The sequence below is a fragment of the Aotus nancymaae genome, unplaced genomic scaffold (assembly GCF_030222135.1).
Source record: "Aotus nancymaae isolate 86718 unplaced genomic scaffold, 86718_ANA_hifiasm-v0.15.2.pri h1tg000025l, whole genome shotgun sequence".
In the NCBI taxonomy this organism is placed as follows: Eukaryota; Metazoa; Chordata; class Mammalia; order Primates; family Aotidae; genus Aotus; species Aotus nancymaae.
This window is the reverse complement of record NW_026988438.1, coordinates 38,543,289-38,562,130: the sequence shown is the minus strand read 5'-3', so window position 1 is coordinate 38,562,130 and position 18,842 is coordinate 38,543,289. Positions and strand designations below refer to the sequence as shown.

The 18,842-nt window shown below is 35.3% G+C and overlaps 1 protein-coding gene across 1 annotated transcript in view; it reads left to right on the top strand.

Moving 5' to 3' along the window:
* The window catches only part of DNAH11 (dynein axonemal heavy chain 11), a 407,386-nt gene that overhangs the window by 155,934 nt on the left and 232,610 nt on the right, over positions 1–18,842 (top strand). Inside the window, exons 29-30 of the mRNA XM_064380322.1 lie at positions 4,430–4,579; positions 7,359–7,592. Coding sequence (XP_064236392.1) covers positions 4,430–4,579; positions 7,359–7,592 — 384 coding nt within the window. The remainder of the gene's footprint in view (positions 1–4,429; positions 4,580–7,358; positions 7,593–18,842) is intronic.

Genomic DNA, 18,842 nt, shown 5'->3' with positions numbered 1-18,842 from the left:
TACTTCATTACTAACTCTTCAGCCGACAAAAATCACTGCGTAAGTAACAGATGTACAGCATGATCAGCGACAGTCATGTCACATCTTTCTAATTCTGTCAGTGATCAGCCACTGTGCTGCTTTTATTCACTTCACACACAGGCAGCTAAGCTTGTAGTTCTGTGATGAACCTACATGACATTTTTCAGTAGTTAAGGGACAGAAGGAATTAGTCACAAAGTTGGAAGTGTAGCAAAGAAATGAAAATTGATAATGCTAGAAGCAAAAATGGAATCAAACATAGATGAGAGTTACAGAGGAGAACTGACTGACAGTGACAACCGTGCACTGTTTGAGAGTCTGATTTACAGCCAGGGGAACTTAGTGAAGATAAATTTAGGAATATAAATGAGAACGGTGGTTTTGACAAAAAGGATGAAGATATACCAGAGGAAGTAATGCCAGCAAAAACAAACATATTAAAAACTAACCCCCAAAACAACAAAAACTGACTTCTTATTAAAGAGACTTAGAAGAAATTTCATGACTTCGAATGCTCGAAGGATAAAATGTTGACAGCCAATCCAAATTCAAAGGGAGTATGAGTTTGTCAAGGCAGAGAAAAGATGCTTCTTCTATAACTTAAGTAGTGAGATGGGAGGAGGCAAGTGCTATTCAAATAACATAAAGTTTTCTGCCAAGAAAACTGTTTGGTGTTTTAAAATGCAGTCGACCAAATATTAGTTGATGAATTTTTGCATCTTCCTGTATGTTTATAATCAACAGTGAGAAGTTTTAATGTTTTGACAAAAGCTTATAAAGGTCATTGCCCCATCGTAGGTTTCTCCCATTGATCATTCAGATTGCATAGTGTAATTTCAGCTGTTGTGGTCATTTTGATTATTTTGTACTCTTCTGCAAAGCCAAGAATACCTGTATTCAATTTTTGCACCAGTCTTTTAGAAACCTACTTAAAATACATGATGAAGTTATTGGCTTTAAAAAAAAAAATGATCTGAAGTACTCATATCCTTTCTCTATCAAAAGAGGACCCTACAAAGTTTAATCAGTTATTAGTTTTTTAATCAATTTTTTTTGAGGTGAAATTTTGCTGTCATTGCCCATGCTGGAGTGCAGTGGCATGATCTTGGCTGACTGCAACCCCTACCTCCCAGATTCAAGTGATTCTCCTGCCTCAGCCTCCAAGTAGCTAGGACTACAGGCATGTACCACCATGCCCGGCTAATTTTGTATTTTAAGTAGATACAGAGTTTCACCATGTTGGTCAGGCTGGTCTCGAACTTCTGACCTCAGGTGTTCCATCTGCCTCGGCCTCCCAAAGTGCTGGGATTATAGGTGTGAATCACCATGCCCAGCCTAATCTATTCTTTTTAGTTGTAAAATGAAAGGTCTTTCCAAACAGCTAACTGGGAAGAAGGAATTTTAATTTTGTGTTAACAAATACAAAGAGATCGCATTAAAAATAGACCAAATCTGAGGGCAACAGGGTCCACATTAGTTAAAAAAAATAGTCTTGTTCCCTGAAACGTTACATAAAAGACAGAATATGAAAACATCCAACTTGAACTATGCCATATATAGGTAATAGGACTCTAAGCCATAAAGTTTGTGGTTTCCTGGTCATTGAATTACCACAGAGCTAGGAGTTCTCTTGAAATGATTTTCTCACCCAAGCAATAACATGTGAGAGTGTCTGATGCTGAAGTCTCATTTATCCTAAGGCTTTTCAGTTGAATGTTATCTAGGCCCATTACACAGTAGAAGCCATTCAACATCTGTGTACTTCCTGGCCACTTCAGCTGCGAGAGTCAATTGTGAGATTATTGGAGACTTTCTACAGATTAATGTTCTCTGGGTAATGTACAGGGATGTAGCATAGAAACCAAGCTGTGATCAGGTGGCTACCACTCTATCTGTGTTTAAAGTAAGCAAGAGTCTCAAAAACTCATCTGTTTTAAACACAGAGGACTTGCTATGATATTCTTTGATACTAAAACTGCACATAGAGCAAAAATGAAAAGGCTGAAAGCTTCGAAGATTAAATCACCCTAAGGAAGTTCCTTACCGATATTGGTGTTGGTCTTGTCATGCAGAAAATTTAAGCAGGTTGCTGTCGTTTATAGATGCTGCAGTGGTATACTTACCACATGCAGTTAAACTGCATTTCAAGAAAATTTTGTTACAGAAATGGCGCCTACATCCTTGGAAATGTTTTTATATTGCTTTACCATATCTTCCGGTTATCAGCAGCTCATACTTATTTTTTCTGTTGAGATAAAGTTTTTGTAACATAAAATGAACTATTTTAAGTATGTAATTCAGTAGCATTTTGTACATTCACAGTGTTGTGCAACCACCACCTTGTATCTAATGACAAATCATTTTCATCAAGCTGAAAGTAAAAACCCCTCCTACCCCTATCCATTAAACAGTCACTTCTCATATCCCTCCCTCCAGCTCCTAGCAGCCACCAATCTGCTATCTATATCTATGGATTTATCTGTTCCGGATATTTCATATAAATGGGATAATATATAATGTGTGGTATATTGTGACTTTTTTTTTTTCATTTAGCTTGTATTTTCAAGGTTCATCCATGTTGCAGCATGTATCAGTAATATCATTTAATGACTAAACAGTATTCCATTGTATGGACATACCACATTTTGTTTATACAGTCATTTGATGGACATTCACGTTGTGTCCATATTTTGGCTATTTTAAATAATGCTTTGATGGACAGAGGTGTACAAATACCAGTTTGAGTTCCTATTTTCAACTCTTTAGGTATATAACTAGGAGAGGAATTGCTGGGTCATTGGTAATTCTATGTTTAACTTTCTGAGGAACCACAAAACTGTTTCCTACCTAGCAGCTTTTATTTGCACCGTGAATAACAAAGGAACATGTATTCCCATTTCTGATACTTTCTAGGGCTGATCCCTGCCCTTTACTCAGTCTACCCCAAGAGAGATGATAGAGTGACTTCCCTGATAAAGTCTGTTCTCTTTTGTCTCCTTGGGGGTGAATTTACCTACACAACGCATGTCATTCTCTCCTTTCCTCCATGATGAAAACATAGGGCAGGCTCCCCAGAGGAGGCCTGTTCTGGTCTCTGCTAACATAAATATTCACAGTGCAAATAAAAGCTGCTAAGTGGAAAACAGTTCTATGGTTCCTCAGAAAGTTAAACATAGAATTACCAATGATCTCCAATTCCTCTCCTAGGTATATACCTAGAGAGTTGAAAATAGGAACTCAAACAGATATGTGTACATCTCTGTTCATCAAATCATTATTCACAATAGCCAAAAGGTGGAAACAACCTAAATGTCCATCACATGATGAATGGATAAACAAAATGTGGTATATCCATACAGTGGAATATTGTTCAGTCATTTAAAGGAATGATATTGCTGATACGTGCTGCAACATGGATGAACCTTGACAATATAAGCTAAATGAAAGAAATCAGTTACAATATACCACATAGTATATATTGTATCATCCTATGATGGATAATACATGGATTATATTAATATGATGGATAAGTGTTGCTCATTCTGGGGTTGTGGTTAGAGGCCAGTTAGGTTTTCTTCAAACTGGCCTCCAGCAAAATAAATGCTAACATTTTGTCTTTCATCTTATCTTTGTTGTTGGTGGGGATATTTTTTTCCCCTGCAAATTATCTGGAACCTGCATAGAGTTCAGTATGCCATTTACTGCTTTTGTATTGTTTGGAGAATGCAAAACTTAGAATGCAAGAGATTATGATACCAAAAGAACTTGATCTTTATAGATGTGGCCTGGAATTGCAGATACACTGTCTAACTCTCACTTACTTTTAGTGATGTCATCTTGGAGAATTTACCTAATATTTTTGTTCTAATTTTCTTATCAATGAAAAGGGGGAAATCCTACTCACCTTTCTTATATACTGTGGGGCTTACCAGAGTATCAAGGCCAGTGCATGTTAACAACAGACAACCCCCCCAAAAAAGTAAGATTCTTTCTAATTGACCTTTTTTGTTTCTGACATTTTAGCAGCTTTTCATAGTGTACACTAATGCTGTGAATTTGAATTTTTAAAACTTGACTACAGAAGCTCCAGCAGGATGCTTGTCTACAGGAATATGGTACAGATAGAGAAGTCAGTAAGCCTCCCATCACCAAGTAGAAAATAGGTCACTTTACATGGTAAGCATTCATCAGCCAATATGTGATTATTTAATCAGAGTGCCTGGCCACTTCTCCACCAAGATTGTTTCAAGCTCTGACATTTTAGAAGTGACTCTTATCTTGAGGAAAAACATTTTGAGACAACTCTAATTCCATAAAGTTTCATTACTTCATATGGCATAATCTCTAGATTATCAGAATATACCTACGGTAAGAAATGCTCTTATCTTTTCTAATATTCTCATTTTAGGTAACACGTCACCTTGTCAAACTTTTTGACAGCATTGCAGACCTGCAGTTTGAAGACAGTCAGGATGTTTCTGCACACAGGGCAATTGGAATGTACAGCAGAGAGAAGGAGTATGTCCCATTCCAAGACGAGTGTGAATGCGTGGGCCATGTAAGATTTGATTATATTTTCTATGCTAGGGGAGTATTTTCAGCATACTCTCTGAAGGTTGAATTGAACAAGAAAAAGTTTCAAGTCAGGTCAAATCAGGCTCTGCCTAGTTTTGTGCTCGGAGGTTCCTTTTTACCTATATCCACGGTGACAGAGGGCTCCTCTGCCATGCGTCCCAGTTTCTACTTATGTGGCTTTGGCACCCAGCAGGGTCTCAGAGATGCTAGGAATTGAACTAGACAGAAGCAGCTGTCACAGATGGAATGAGTGACCCCAGAATTAGTAGCAAATGCAACTCAGTGACTCAGTCTCCTCCAAAGTGTATTCTGTTTTCACCACTGCTCAGAGAATAGAGAAGGGTTCTAGTGAAGCAGCACCTTGCAGTAAAGCATGTTTTAAAGAGGCTCTGTGGTTCAGTAGTCCATTGTGAATGTTATAAATGGTGCCTCATAAATAAAGTTGATTGAGTCTAGCAAGCTGATATCCTATACTCTAATTACCATGTGCACAGAGTTAAGTTAGCATATTCTCTTCTCTCGCAGCCAAATACCTCAAAAATATTCTTAACAGTTATCCACAAGAGTGACTCATTATGATTTATGAAAGCATGTCTGGTGTATTCAGATGATTTAGGGGAATTGCATCTTTTTATGATGATGCTTGTGTAGCTTGGGTTAATTCACAGAGTAACTGAATGAATAGAGCCTGTTGAACCTTTGGGTTGGGGCAGTGGTTCCTGAAAGTATTTGCAGAAACCCTTGCAACCATGTTTTACAAGAGTTTTCTTTACTCCTTTTCGTTGCCTTTTAGTATTGTACCGGAAACCTGCCAAATGAAGGAGAAGCAGATGGTGGAATACTTTGATTAAAATATATTTTTTGATCTCTTGGGCTTTTTAGGATATTATTATAATGATTAGAAAAATTTGCCATAAACTATCTTGACAAAAGTATGTTGCTGTCTGCTCCCTCCCAGCAAACTGCTCACTGACTGGCATGATGCCCAGAGGGGGCTAGTCCAGTTGATGGATGTGGTTGTCACTAGCTGGAATCCTTGATGTTGAAAGTTTTTATGGTGCTCTAATTTATTCTGTATGAGCAACTGATGCTAGAGACTTGTAAACATATACAAATTCACCCTCTAATTGCCTTTGTTTTATATAAAGATGCTTTTAATTTGGTCTTTTTTTCTGTTTCTGCACTCTTTTAATTGGCTTCTCCCAATTTAGTCCATTTCTATGTTCTTCAGCAAGTGTAGAATACCTACTATGCATCAGATGCTAGGTGAGGCTTTTGGGAGTTCAGAAATCAGCAATATATGGCCCTTGTCTTTGAGGAGCTCTTAGGCCCAACGAGAAAATGTATATGCACACAATTAGTGATAACAGAGGTAGCAATTGTTACAGGGTGTTGGTTGAGAAGTACCAAAAAGGGAAGGATCCAGCAAGAACCTCATTAGAGCTTAGTTCTCAAAGCATACCGAGTTAGGTCGCCACTGTTGGCACAGTCACCTGTACAGGAGCTGATATATCGACTTATATGTGTGTTTGGTCTTCCCAGATGGACTGCAGGTTTCTTGAGAACAGGTGGCCGTGTGGAGGACATGGATCCCAGGGCATCCAGGAGACACACAATAATGACTGAATTAATGAGGGAACTTTTTGTTTGTTGACATTGGGAGTTACCCTTAGTTATTAAGGCTTAGAACAAAACAACCAGATCTAATTCAATTAAACTGAACTCATGCCTGTTAACAAAGTGCAGTTGTGAAGCAAGAGAGAAGGCCTGTAATAAGAGATACTGACGTCATTGCCGGGGCAGTGTTTTCTTTTTCTTTCAAGAGAGGAGGTTGTCAGCTCATTAACCACTTACCGCTCTGTCCCAATTCTCCAGAGGTTCTAGGAATGCTGCTGCTCTCTTCACAGGGATGGAGGAAAAAATCAGTTGTATCATCTTCAGAATCTCATGTGATCCTTGGTATTTATTTATGATAGTCACTTTTTATTGCTGTGGTCAATTATTTGCAAGTAGTATATGTATCCTTTTAGTTCTATGCTATCCCAAGGAAACAAATGTCTGGATTAATATAACAAAATACATTTGAACAGGATGGAAAACTTGCTAAGGTATGATTGTGGTAGCAAACTAAACTTGAATTTAAAAAAATAGATTAATTTTTACAAGTCAGCAGTTGTCCTATCTCTCATAGTCTCCTGTGGTCCAATTTTTGACAAGTGTGAAGATTAGAACCAGTAGGGAATATAATTAAGATACTTGCTGAAAACATTTATCTTAAAACTATGAATTATGAAGATTTTAGAGAATTTTCAGTGGATTTAAAAATTAATAGAAAAATTTTTTTAATTGAATTTTCATTCTCAAAGATCTAGAGTATGACTCATACCTCTATTAAGTGTCTGTGACATTTGGTTTCTGAAAACACTGTGTGTTACCTGAGGGGAATCTTGGTCTAGAACCTCCTTCCCTTCAAAGCTGAGAAATGAATCATGGAGAACCCCTTTTCTGTTTAGGCTGTAGAAGTCGTTAGCCAGCTGGTAGGTAAAGTAAGATGAGCCTTATTCCTGGGAGAAGGCAGCTTCATGTAGGAGAAGGATTTCGCCAATTAGTTGTTCACTTTCCCCTTTGAAGTTTTCTACCTGTGTTTAAAATGAATCCACCTGTCTGACCCTCTGCATGGCCTTAGAGCCAGTAGGAGGATGAAATTTTCCATCCATAGTTAAGCCTGTATTATGTTACAACGTTTCAACTTGCTTCCAAAGGTGGAAACATGGCTTCTGCAACTTGAACAGACTATGCAAGAAACAGTGCGTCTTTCTATCACGGAAGCCATAGTGGCCTATGAGGAAAAACCTAGGGAACTGTGGATTTTCGATTTCCCAGCTCAAGTCGCACTAACCAGCTCACAAATATGGTGGACCACAGATGTCGGAATAGCCTTCAGTAGACTGGAAGAAGGCTACGAGACAGCCCTAAAGGATTTCCATAAAAAACAGGTATTTTATAGATTTGTGATTTTGAGACATAAAGTAACTTCAAGACGTAAGCTTGCTTCATTCATTTTTTTAGTCATTCATTTGTAGAGTGTCTTCTGTGTGCAAAATACTATGCCGGGAAGATTTTAGCAATCAGTTGTTAAATCATTTTTTACCTTTGTTGTATCCTTCTAATTTTCTATATGGGTGTTTTAAAAGTCCACGTCTATTATCTTGTAAGGCTCTAGTATAGGACTATCCTAGATATTGTACATACTTAGTTTCTTCTATGTAAGACTCTCCGACTAGGCTGATCATGTATTTATTAGAAAATATGTGCATGATTTGCATTATTCAAAATGGTGGAGGGTGGCTCAGCAAAAGCAGATATTTTCGTGGGCTTTGGTTTTCTGTTAATTATAAATTACAGATGAGAACTTGGAAAGCAATCTATTTTGAATTCTGTTTTATTGATGCCAGTTGCCCTGTGACCTTTCCTTAAGTCTTTCATCTTAGTATGCGCTGTGAGCTATGTAACACTTCAAAGATATAGCATCTTTTTGGACTTACAGATTCAGAGTGTATTAGGCTTGAAAAGGAAATAAGTATTACTTCTTCTGGTTTTCAGTGGATAAATCTCAATCCAGAAATATGAAATGACCTTCCCAGTGTTGCACACTTTATAAGTTAACCTGGTAGGATTGTACCCTCTACCTGATAGTGAGTTAGAATGCTTCCCGACGCTCCTCATTGCCCCCTTTCTGCCTTAGCAATACTTTTACTTCAATACCTTAAGAATAAAATAGATAGCGAGTGATCCTTGTATTCTTAAACACATTTGAAGATTCAAGTCTGGGTTATTCCTTTTAATTTTACTCTTTCAATCTTGGATAGAGACCATCCAACTTAGGCTACTAAAGAAGTTTTGGTACCACTTACTTTTGGAGAAAAATTCTAGATTTTATATTCTTAGGAAGATAAGGTAATTGTTGCTATTTAGTAGGCTTCAAGTTACAGGATGCGATTTAAAGAAGTGGCTGGTTTCTTCCTAGGGTGCCATCTTTGCAATTCTAGTAGCTGCCATTTGGATGCTGAAGCTGAGTAGTTATATATTTTTCATGGACATAAATAACTAAGATAATTAAATGCAAATAATTCTGTTATGCCTTTCTTATAAAATAGCCTTCTAGTTAGTTAATTTATTGATATTTATGCTTCTGTTATGACCATTTTCATTATGCATTTAAGTAAGGACATTTAAAAATACTTAGTTAAAATAATATCGTCTTTTAAATTTCAGCTATTACCAATCATTACTCAAATCTTTCTACAAGCATATTTCTACTTATTTTACTTTTTTTTCCTCTTAACTCTCCCTTATCTCCAACTTGTCACTTTTTTATTGCTAGACTATTTTATTACTTATAAGATTAAATGATGTTTTATGGATATTTCTTATTTATATCAGCTTTATTTTATGATTTCTTTATTATTGTTTACTGTTAAAGATGATAAAGAAAATATAGTCACAGAAAAGGAAAAGAAGGGACATAACCTTTAAACAGTACCTATAAATTCATTTTCAGGAGAAAAATTATTAACTTTGGCATGCGAACATCAAAAGCTTTTCCTCTATTTACTGTCTCTCTTTCTTTATGAATGTATTAACATCCTTATTTATAGGTATAAACATGTATAACTATGTAGCTATTTATATATAAGTGTAGTGATTTACATAGTTACGTATCTGTATATAAATATACATTTAAGAATTCTTTTATATTCCATACATTTGATTACTTTATATTTTCACTCAGTATATTCTCTGCATTTTTTCTTTTTATAAATATACATTGTATCCACACTAAAAGTGACTGAATAATCTATGGCCATACCACCCTGAACGCGCCCAATCTCGTCTAAAAGTGACTGAATATTATTTCTTTCTGTGAATATACCAGAATTTATTTTCTTTCTTCTATTTTCTTTCAGTTTACTCTGATTGTCTAGCTTATCGGTCACTGTTCTAGGTTCTGTGGTTCTAGCAGTGATGTTCCTCTACTCAGGCACTTAGATTCTAGTTAACTGTTAATAGATCTTACCTCTCTCCTCAGGAATCTTAGGATTATTTATTCTGGTTTCCATTCCCCATTTTACATGCAGTCATTTAAAGTTTATTTTTTTTTTAATTTTTTTTTTTTTTTTGAGATGGAGTTTCACTCTTGTTACCCAGGCTGGAGTGCAATAGATCTCAGCTGACCGCAACCTCCGCCTCCTGGGTTCAGGCAGTTCTCCTGCCTCAGCCTCCTGAGTAGCTGGGATTACAGGCACGCGCCACCATGCCCAGCTAATTTTTTGTATTTTTTGTAGAGACGGGGTTTCACCATGTTGACCAGGATGGTCTCGATCTCTTGACCTCGTGATTGACCCGCCTCGGCCTCCCTTAAAGTTTAATTTTTTTAAATTATCCATTAATTATGGTGGCAGTGGTGTTATGTCAATCTTACTTAGATTTACCAACATATTTACATGTTTACTAATTCACAAATAAGGAATCAGTTGAAAAATAAAAAATGACTTTGCTCATTTTTAATTTATTTTTCACCTGATTCCTTATTTGTGAATTCAGTTTCTTTCTTTCTGTAGAATATATTTTAGCAGTTTGTGCAGTGATGAATTGTTATAGGAAATTTTCTGGTCCCTTGTCTTTATTTTGACATATATATATATATATATATATATAAAATTTAGCTGGGTATAGAATTTTAAGTTGAGAATTATTTTCTTTGAATACCTGAAAAATATTTTTCCATTTATCTTACAGCTTTTATTATTGTTAATGTGAAATCTTATGTCATTTCAATTCTTTTTCCATTATAAGCTATCTGTCTTGTTTTGGGATAATTTTAAGATTTCTTTGTTTTTGTGGTTCTGATAAAACTCTTTTCCTTGTAGCATATGACTAAGAAGAAAAAGGAATCCAGGGCTAGATTAAGTGGGCCCAAATCTCAGTTTCTACTATTTATTAGCTGTGTGATATGGACAAGCTATTTAACTACTCTATGCCTTAGTTTCATCATTTGCAAAACATGGACAGTGGCAGTACTTGCATCATAGGCTCATTAGAAGGATTAATTAGTTAGTATATGGAAAATGCTATTTTCAGATAGTATTTTAAATAGTATTTAAACATTCTTACCACAAAAAAAGTATGTGAGGTAATGTATATGTTAAATTCCTTGATTTAGCCATTCCATGATGTTTACATGTATCAAAACATCATGTTGTACCCATAAATATGCTATTAGATTAAATAGTTAAAATACTATTTTTAACTAAAAATATTTTTAACTAAAAATATTTTTACCATTTTTAACTAAAAATAGTTAAAATACAATTTTTAACCAAAAAATAGTTTAAATGCTATTTTAAAATAGTATTTCAGTTTAAGTGCTATATAAGATCTGGCTATTGCTGCTGTTGTTAATGCTACGACAATAATGACAGTGGTGTCCAGTGTGATACACAACTCATTTACTAGGTTTTTATCAGTAATTTATAATAAAAATTTTCAAACACACAGAAAAGCTGAATTTTGTAACATGTATGCCTACCACTTAGATTCTGTAATTAATATCTTGTTTTATTTTCATCATCACTTGTTTATCAAAACCTATAATCATCCATCAATTCGAATCTATGAATTATTTCAAAGGAAGTTGCAGATACCATTACCCCTAAGTTTTTCATTTGTTTTAAATTTAAATTTCAATTGAAAAGTAAATACAGTGTGTGTTTATGGGTACAACATTGATGTTTTGATATATGTATACATCATGGAATGGCTAAATGAAGGTATTTAACATATGCATTACCTCACATACTTTTTTGGTGGTAAAAATGTTTAAAAGCTACTTTATTAGCACTTTTAAAAAATATGCTATATTGTTACTAACTGAGGTCACCATGATGTACAGTAGACCCCTTGAACTTACTCTGCTCAACTAAAATTTTGTATCCTTTGACTAATATCTCCTCAAAACATCCCACCCCTCAGCCTCTGGTAACCACCATTTTGCTGTTTATATAAGTTTGACTTTTTCGTTTAAATTTTTAAAAACTTTTATTTGCGTAACTGTATGAGGTACAAGGGCAATTTTGCTACCTGCTTTGATTTTGTAATGGTGAATTCAGTGCTTTTAGAGTATCCGTCACCTGAACAATGTATACTGTGTCCATTAATTTCTCATCATTCACCCTTAACACCCCCTAATGATTCCCAGTCTCCGTTGTCTATATTCCACACTCAATATCCATGTGTATACATCATTTAGCTCCCACTTGTAAGGGAGACCATGTGATATTTGTATGTGTCTCACTTGTTTCACTTAAGATAATGACCTCTAGTTCCATCCATGTTGCTACAAAAGACTTAATTTTATTCTTTTTTGTGATGGAGTGGTAGTCCATTGTGTATGTATATCACATTTTCTTTTTCCATTTATCCATCCATGGCCACTTAGGCTGATTCCACAACTTTGCTATGGTGAATAGTGTTGCAGTAAACATAGGAGTGCAGATATCTTTTTGATGCAATGACTCATTTTCCTTTCAGTAGATACTTAGTAGTGGGATTGCTGGATCAAATGGTAGTTCTATTATTAGTTCTTTTGACAGATCTCCATACCGTTTTCCATAGAAGTTGTACTAATTTATATTCTCACCAGGAGTGTATAAGAGTCCTCTTTTTTCTGCATCCTCACCAACATCTGTGTTGGTGGTGGTAGTGGTCGTTTTAATAGCCCATCTGACTTTTATAATATCTCACTGTGGTTTTAATTTGCATTTCTCTGATAATTAGTGATGTTGAGCATTTTTTATATGTCTGTTGGTTTTTGTATATCTTCTTTTGAAAAATATATATTTATGGAGTTTGACATTTTTATATTCCACATAGAAGTGAGATCATGCACTATTTGTTTTTCTGTGCCTGCCATTTCAATTTCAATTGACATAATGTCCTCCTGGTTGTCACAAATGACAGGATTTTCTTTTTTTTTTGGAGACTGAATAGTATTTCATTGTGTATATATACCACATTTTCTTTATTCATCCATTGATGGACACTTAGGTTGATTCCATAACTTGGCTATTCTGAATAATGCTGCAGTGAACAAAGGAATACAGATATCTCTTCAACATATTGATTTCAGTTATCTAGTATATATCTCCATTAGTCAGGTTGCTGGATTATATGGTAATACTATTTTTAATTTTTTGAGGAAACATTCTGTTTTTCATAATGACTGTACTAACATTTCCATCAACAGTGTACAGGGATTCCCTTTTTAAGCACTTAAATTTACATACCCAATTCATCAGTTTAATTTCAGCTAGATCCCATTTTCTCAAAGTTTTCCTTTGTCTTCTTTAAAAATCAGTTTTATGATGACCTATCTTTTTTTTGTGGTTTCTATTCTTTAATCTCATTAATTATTTTAAAGAGATATTTAATAGTTTTACTTACATTGTTCTAGCTCTAGTTCTGCGGCTGGATGTACTATTAAATTTGATTTGTTTTTTAATGTTCATTTTTAAAGATTGTTTGTTTTTTCTGTAGGAATTTTCTTCCCTAAGTTGAGCAAATGTTCCTACAGTGTATTCCGCCCCCCGCGCCCCCGACGCCATTTCTTCCAGGTCTCTAAAGGCCTTTTAAGTTGTGGATGATGATGATGATTATGATTATGATTAAGACAGGCTTGTTCTTTCTCCCAGGCTGGAGTTCAGTGGATTGATAATGGCTCACTGCAGCCTCAAACTCCTGGGCTCAAGGAAATCTCCAATCTGATATTTCAGAGTAGCTAGGACCACAGGTACATACTACCACCTTCAACTAATTTTTGTTTGGTTCTTGTAGAGAGGTGGTCTATGTTGACCAGGCTGGTTTTGAACTCCTGTCCTGAAGCGATCCTCCCACCCCCGCCTTTCAAAGTGCTGGGATTACAGGCATGAGCCACTGCATCTGCCCAGTTGTAGATTAATTTTGTAGTTACTAAGTTTAGGATTTTCTGATCACGTTGGTAGGGTTAGAATTTGGATGCCACAGCTTCATATGGTATAAATGTGAGATTTTGAATCGTTTTCAGGGATTTTTTCCTGTCCAAAGCCTTAAGATATTTCCAGCTTTCATGTTGCTCCTTGAGCTGATGGGGAGAGTTTTCCTAGAATTGTAACACTCAGTATCTCAGCTTTATGTTCAACATCTCAGTTCCAACTTTCTGCCTTGCTCAAGGGAGTATGAGAGGCACAACTGAAATGGGAACATTTCTGTTCCCTTGTGGCAATTTAAACCTCAGCTCCAGATGTTTGGCTGTCTATCCAAATTCTTTCAGCTGCCATGGCATTTGCTTATCCACTTCATCATACCTCTCTGCTTTGAGGCTCATCCCTGTTGTCAGGAAGGTATCAATCTCCTCTCTGTCTCTCTTCCTCTTCCTCTTTCTCTCTCTCCCCTCCTTCCCCTCCCTCCCTCCCTCTCTCTCCCTCTTTTCCATTCCACTGTCTCCCTCTCCCTTTTCTGTCTCTCTCTTATCCCTTTCCACCTTTCTCATGTTTGGCTATATACTTTATATTTAGGTATGTTCTGTTTTATTTAATATTTCTCTGTGTTAATAAAGAAATTGTCCATGTTCATTTAATCAATATGTTGCAAACCCACCTATTATGATTATTATTGTTGGTAATACTGGCTAGTTGGGTTGCTATTTCATTCTTGGCTATCAATACTGTAATGAACAGCTTTGTATAGACATGTTGCATGTATTTTTTTATTTCTTCAGGATAAATTTTCAGACGTAAAATTGCTAGATCAAAGCCTTTGCAAGACAGTGCCAAGGTTACCTTCCCAATATCAGTGTATAAGAGGTGTCCACTCCTTTCCCTGTTAGCGACATTGGGCTGGTTCTTTTTTTCCTTCTCATTCTTAAAAAGTTATTCATATTCTTATTCAACTAATTAATGGAATTTTGTATTATTCTCTTACAATCTTTTAAAAGTTTTCTACTTTGTTCAAGAGTTACATAGAGCTTCTTTTCTCATGTTGGATGAGAAGTAAAGAAAGGAGATGGTTTGTGAAGAAAGTGTTTATCCGTGTAATTATAAAACACTTCTGCATGATTTGAAATGTTTGACAGACCAGACAGATGCCTTTACTACAGTGTTTCAGTTTTCTGACTGGCACTAACGTATATTAGAGAAGCTAACATTTGAATTTTACTAAAGCTGTGGTTTGGGTCATGAGAAATGTTTGTATCTAAGTTGAAACCTTTTTAGTTTTCTTCCTTTCAAAATGGATGTAACCATTTGCTGGAGTGTGCTTTTAATTAAAATTATTCTTGGTAATACTGTGAGCAGTTTTTTATATGAGGTTTAGTCATTTAAAATAGCTTAATTTTAAAACTGGTATCAGAGTTGTGTATAATTGATGATTATAAGTAATTCCTTTCCTTGGTTCTCCCAAATTGTAGTGAGATAAATAAACCAAGATCATAATTTTAAACTCTATTTTTCCCTGGATCTGTGGTGATCGCATATTAGTATTGGGATTAAAGGCAAAAATACTGCATTTTGAGTATGTATCCCTGCCTTGTCAGAGTCTTTGAAAAAGTGGCAAGTGTGATTAATTTCTCGTATTTGAAGGTTCCTTGGTGAAAGTGTTTTGTTTTGCAGGCTTGGGGTATGGTAAGGAAGTTTCTCCACTCCTCTTTTATTATTGAGCTGTGCAGAAATCATCAAAAGAGAGACAGAAGTGTTTTAAACTTAAAAAGTTAAATTTGTAGTGTGCAGGGACTTTACCCAGAGACTTTTGATAAAAGCTCATGATAAATAATATAAAACTTTACTCATTAACCATCCTCCCCCTCCCAACAAAGACTCAGAAATACCAGTGTTCGTTTAAGAAAGAGACCCTCATTTTGCTGCTTAAAGCCAATTTTTGGCCTCACTTTTAGTTGCTAACTAAGAAATTCTTTTTATAAATTTAGATACAGTATTGGTAGCATTCTTACCTTGTTTCAACCCTGTTACCTGAATAGAGAAGCCTGCCAAGCCTGGAGCTACCAAGTGTATATTGGACACAGGCGTTTTTTTGTCTTTATATAACAATGTGACCTGATAGCCTATGCTTTATAATCTGCAGTAACTCACAAGATCATGAGTAGAGCACATACTCGTTACCTCCCCTCTGATCAAAGATTACATTGAATGACAGATAAGGTATATGAAAAAAATCATATTGTTCCTAGAAATACAGGAACAGATGATTTGAGGAATGCCAGGAATATACAAAACTGAATTGATAGCTAACTAAGAACAGAGAAAATCAGCCCAAAACTGTAAAAAGAGGAAGCTATTGCAATGGTAAGGCTATTTTCACCCAGCAAAATTTCAGATAAATTATGAACTCATCTTAAACAAATAGAAAAAATGTGGAGTTTATGATTAGAGATAAGGATTAAATCTAGAAGAAAGGGACAGCGGGAGCCTCTTCTCTTTCCTGTATATCCTAAAAGGCTATTAGTGGAGGTGTTTGTCCCTAGCACAAAGCCCTGACAAATGCTTTGCAAGCAAAGTGGGCCATTTGTAGAGGGCTTCTGTCATGAATATGTCTTGACTGAAGAGCAGGAGTTGGTCACTTTTTCTGGGAAGAATCAGTTAGTAATTATTTTTGTCTTTGTAAGTCACATAGTCTCTTCTGCATGCACACGTCTATCTTGTGGTGATTGAAAAGAAGCTGTTGGTAATTTGTAAGTGAATAGGTATAGCTGGATTCTAATAAAACTGTGTTTATAAAAATGGGTGGTGGGCCAAATTTGGTTCATGGCCTATAGTTTACCACCTGTGCTTTAGAGAAAGAACAAGAACAAATCCTAAAGTAACTGAAGATCCCCACAGTGAGATATGGAGGTAAGAGAAAAGAGGATTTGTCACCTATATATTGCCATTTTATTTCAATAAGATCCATTAACACAAGAGTAGGTTCTTTGAAAAGACCAATAATACAAATTTTTGCAGTTTGGAGAAGAAATCAAAAAACATACAATAAAGGGATAAGGAAAAAACATAATCCCTGTAAGTAATAGATTAGAAAATGACTGTAAAAATACGTGTTTTTTTTTTTTTTTTTTTTTTTTTTTTTTTTGCTATTAAGCCAAAAATGTAAAGGGATGATTCTCTGTGAATACTTTTTCTAGAATTGATTCAAAATAATTTAGAAAACTCAAGTAGACCATTAACCATGGAAATAATTGAAATGGTAATTATAGTAGTCAAAGATGGGCACTCCTTCCTAAATAGGACCCTGTTTCAATGATTTTATCATGGGAAAGATAAACACCGTGTTACATCAATTGTTCTGGAATCTAAACAGAAATCTAAGGATTTTCTACTCCTTCTGTAAAGTTCTAATATACTTGATACAAAAACCACACAATGATAAAATACAAAAGAAAATTCTTTTGTCAAAGATCCTAAGTTAGCATATCTTTTTTGTGTATGCGGATTTTTTTTACTTAACCTTTGGAGACAGTTCTTATGGGCCTTTCATTTCTGTACATCTTGTTAACAGAGGTAATGACTGCTCTTTGTTCCAGATTGTATTTTCAAGGATTTGTTTTTCTTTTTTTTTTCTATTTTTCAAGGATATTTTTATTGTGAACATTCTTGAAAATAGAGATAGTATCTCTCTCCAGAGCAAAGACATGTTGACTTATTATTTAGTATAATAAAAAATAATGCCTCTTTCTGGGCCAAATGTCAGGCATGCTGTTTTTTATAAATGATTTGTGCTCCCTGAATCCAGGATGTTTCTCTTGTAACACAACTCACTGCATTTGCTAACCCTCTTTGAATATCCTTTGAAAATTTGTACTCAGAGATAGTGCAAATGCTGATGTTCTAATATTACTTGTGTTACTGCTGTGAGTAATAAACTGTCCTTTATCTCTAACGCAGGAGTCTTACGTCTTCTACCAGCATCTATGACTTGTTAGTCTGAAAGTAGGATAAAATTTGAGACCCTTCACATTTTTCAATGAACATGTTTTTGAGATTCATCCCTGTTGTTGCATGTATTTGCTGTTCTTTATTTTTTGTTGCTTACGAATACATTGAATACATGTATTACAATCTTTCTATCCATTCTGTTACTTGACATTTGGGTTTCCAGTTTGATGCTGTTATTTCTAAGGCTGCTTTAAACATTATTAGATAAAGTCTTTTCATGAACATATATTTGCGTTTCTCCTGGGTAAAAACCTAAAAGTGAAATTGCTGGATCACAAAGAAAGTGTATGTTTAACCATTTAAGAAACAGCCAATCAGTTCTCTGTTATGCCCCCATGGACAATGTAACAGTCAAAGGGGACATTTGTCTGTAATTTTCTTTTCCTAGGATATCTTTGCCAGGTTTTGAAATCAGGGTACACTCCTTAGAAAGAGTTGGAAAGTAATCCATTTATATCTTTTGTGAAAGAGTTTATGATAGACATCACTTGTGATGCATCAGGCCTGAGGTTTTCTTTGTAGAACACTTTTTATTATAAATTGATTTATACATATGCAGCTGTATAGTGTTTTGGGCTGATTCTTTTGTGTCCGTTTTGGAATTTTATATTTTTAAGATATTTGCCCATTCTGTGTAATTCAGCATGTGGCAAATTACAGACCTCAGCCAAATCTGGCCCAGTGTCTATTGTCTGTGGCTATTTTAACATCATGATGGCAGAGTGGAGTGGCTGTGACAGAGACTGCGTGGCCTACAAAGCCAAAGATATTTATTCTCTGGCCCTTTACAGAAAAAGGGCCACTCTTGGTCTAAGTTTTCAATTTATTGATTTAAGTCGGTCAAGCTATTTCCATATTATCCTCACAACATCTGGAAGATCTGCCCGGCTGTCCTACTTTCGGCATTGGTAGTTAATTTTTTTTTCTCTTTTTTCTTAATTGGGTTTTCTAGATGTTTATCAATTTTATTTCTGTTTTCAAAGAACTAACATTTGACGTTGTTGGTTTTCTCTATTGTTTGTTTTATATTTCACTCATTTCTGCCCTTATTTTGATTATTTCCTTTCTTCTGATTACTTTGAGCTTAATTTTTTCCTGTTTTTCAAGTTTCTTAAGGTAGGCACTTATAACTTTATACCTTTTTCTTTTCTAATATAAGCATTTAAAGGAACTTTTATAACTTGAAAAATATCTACCAGAAACCTGCAG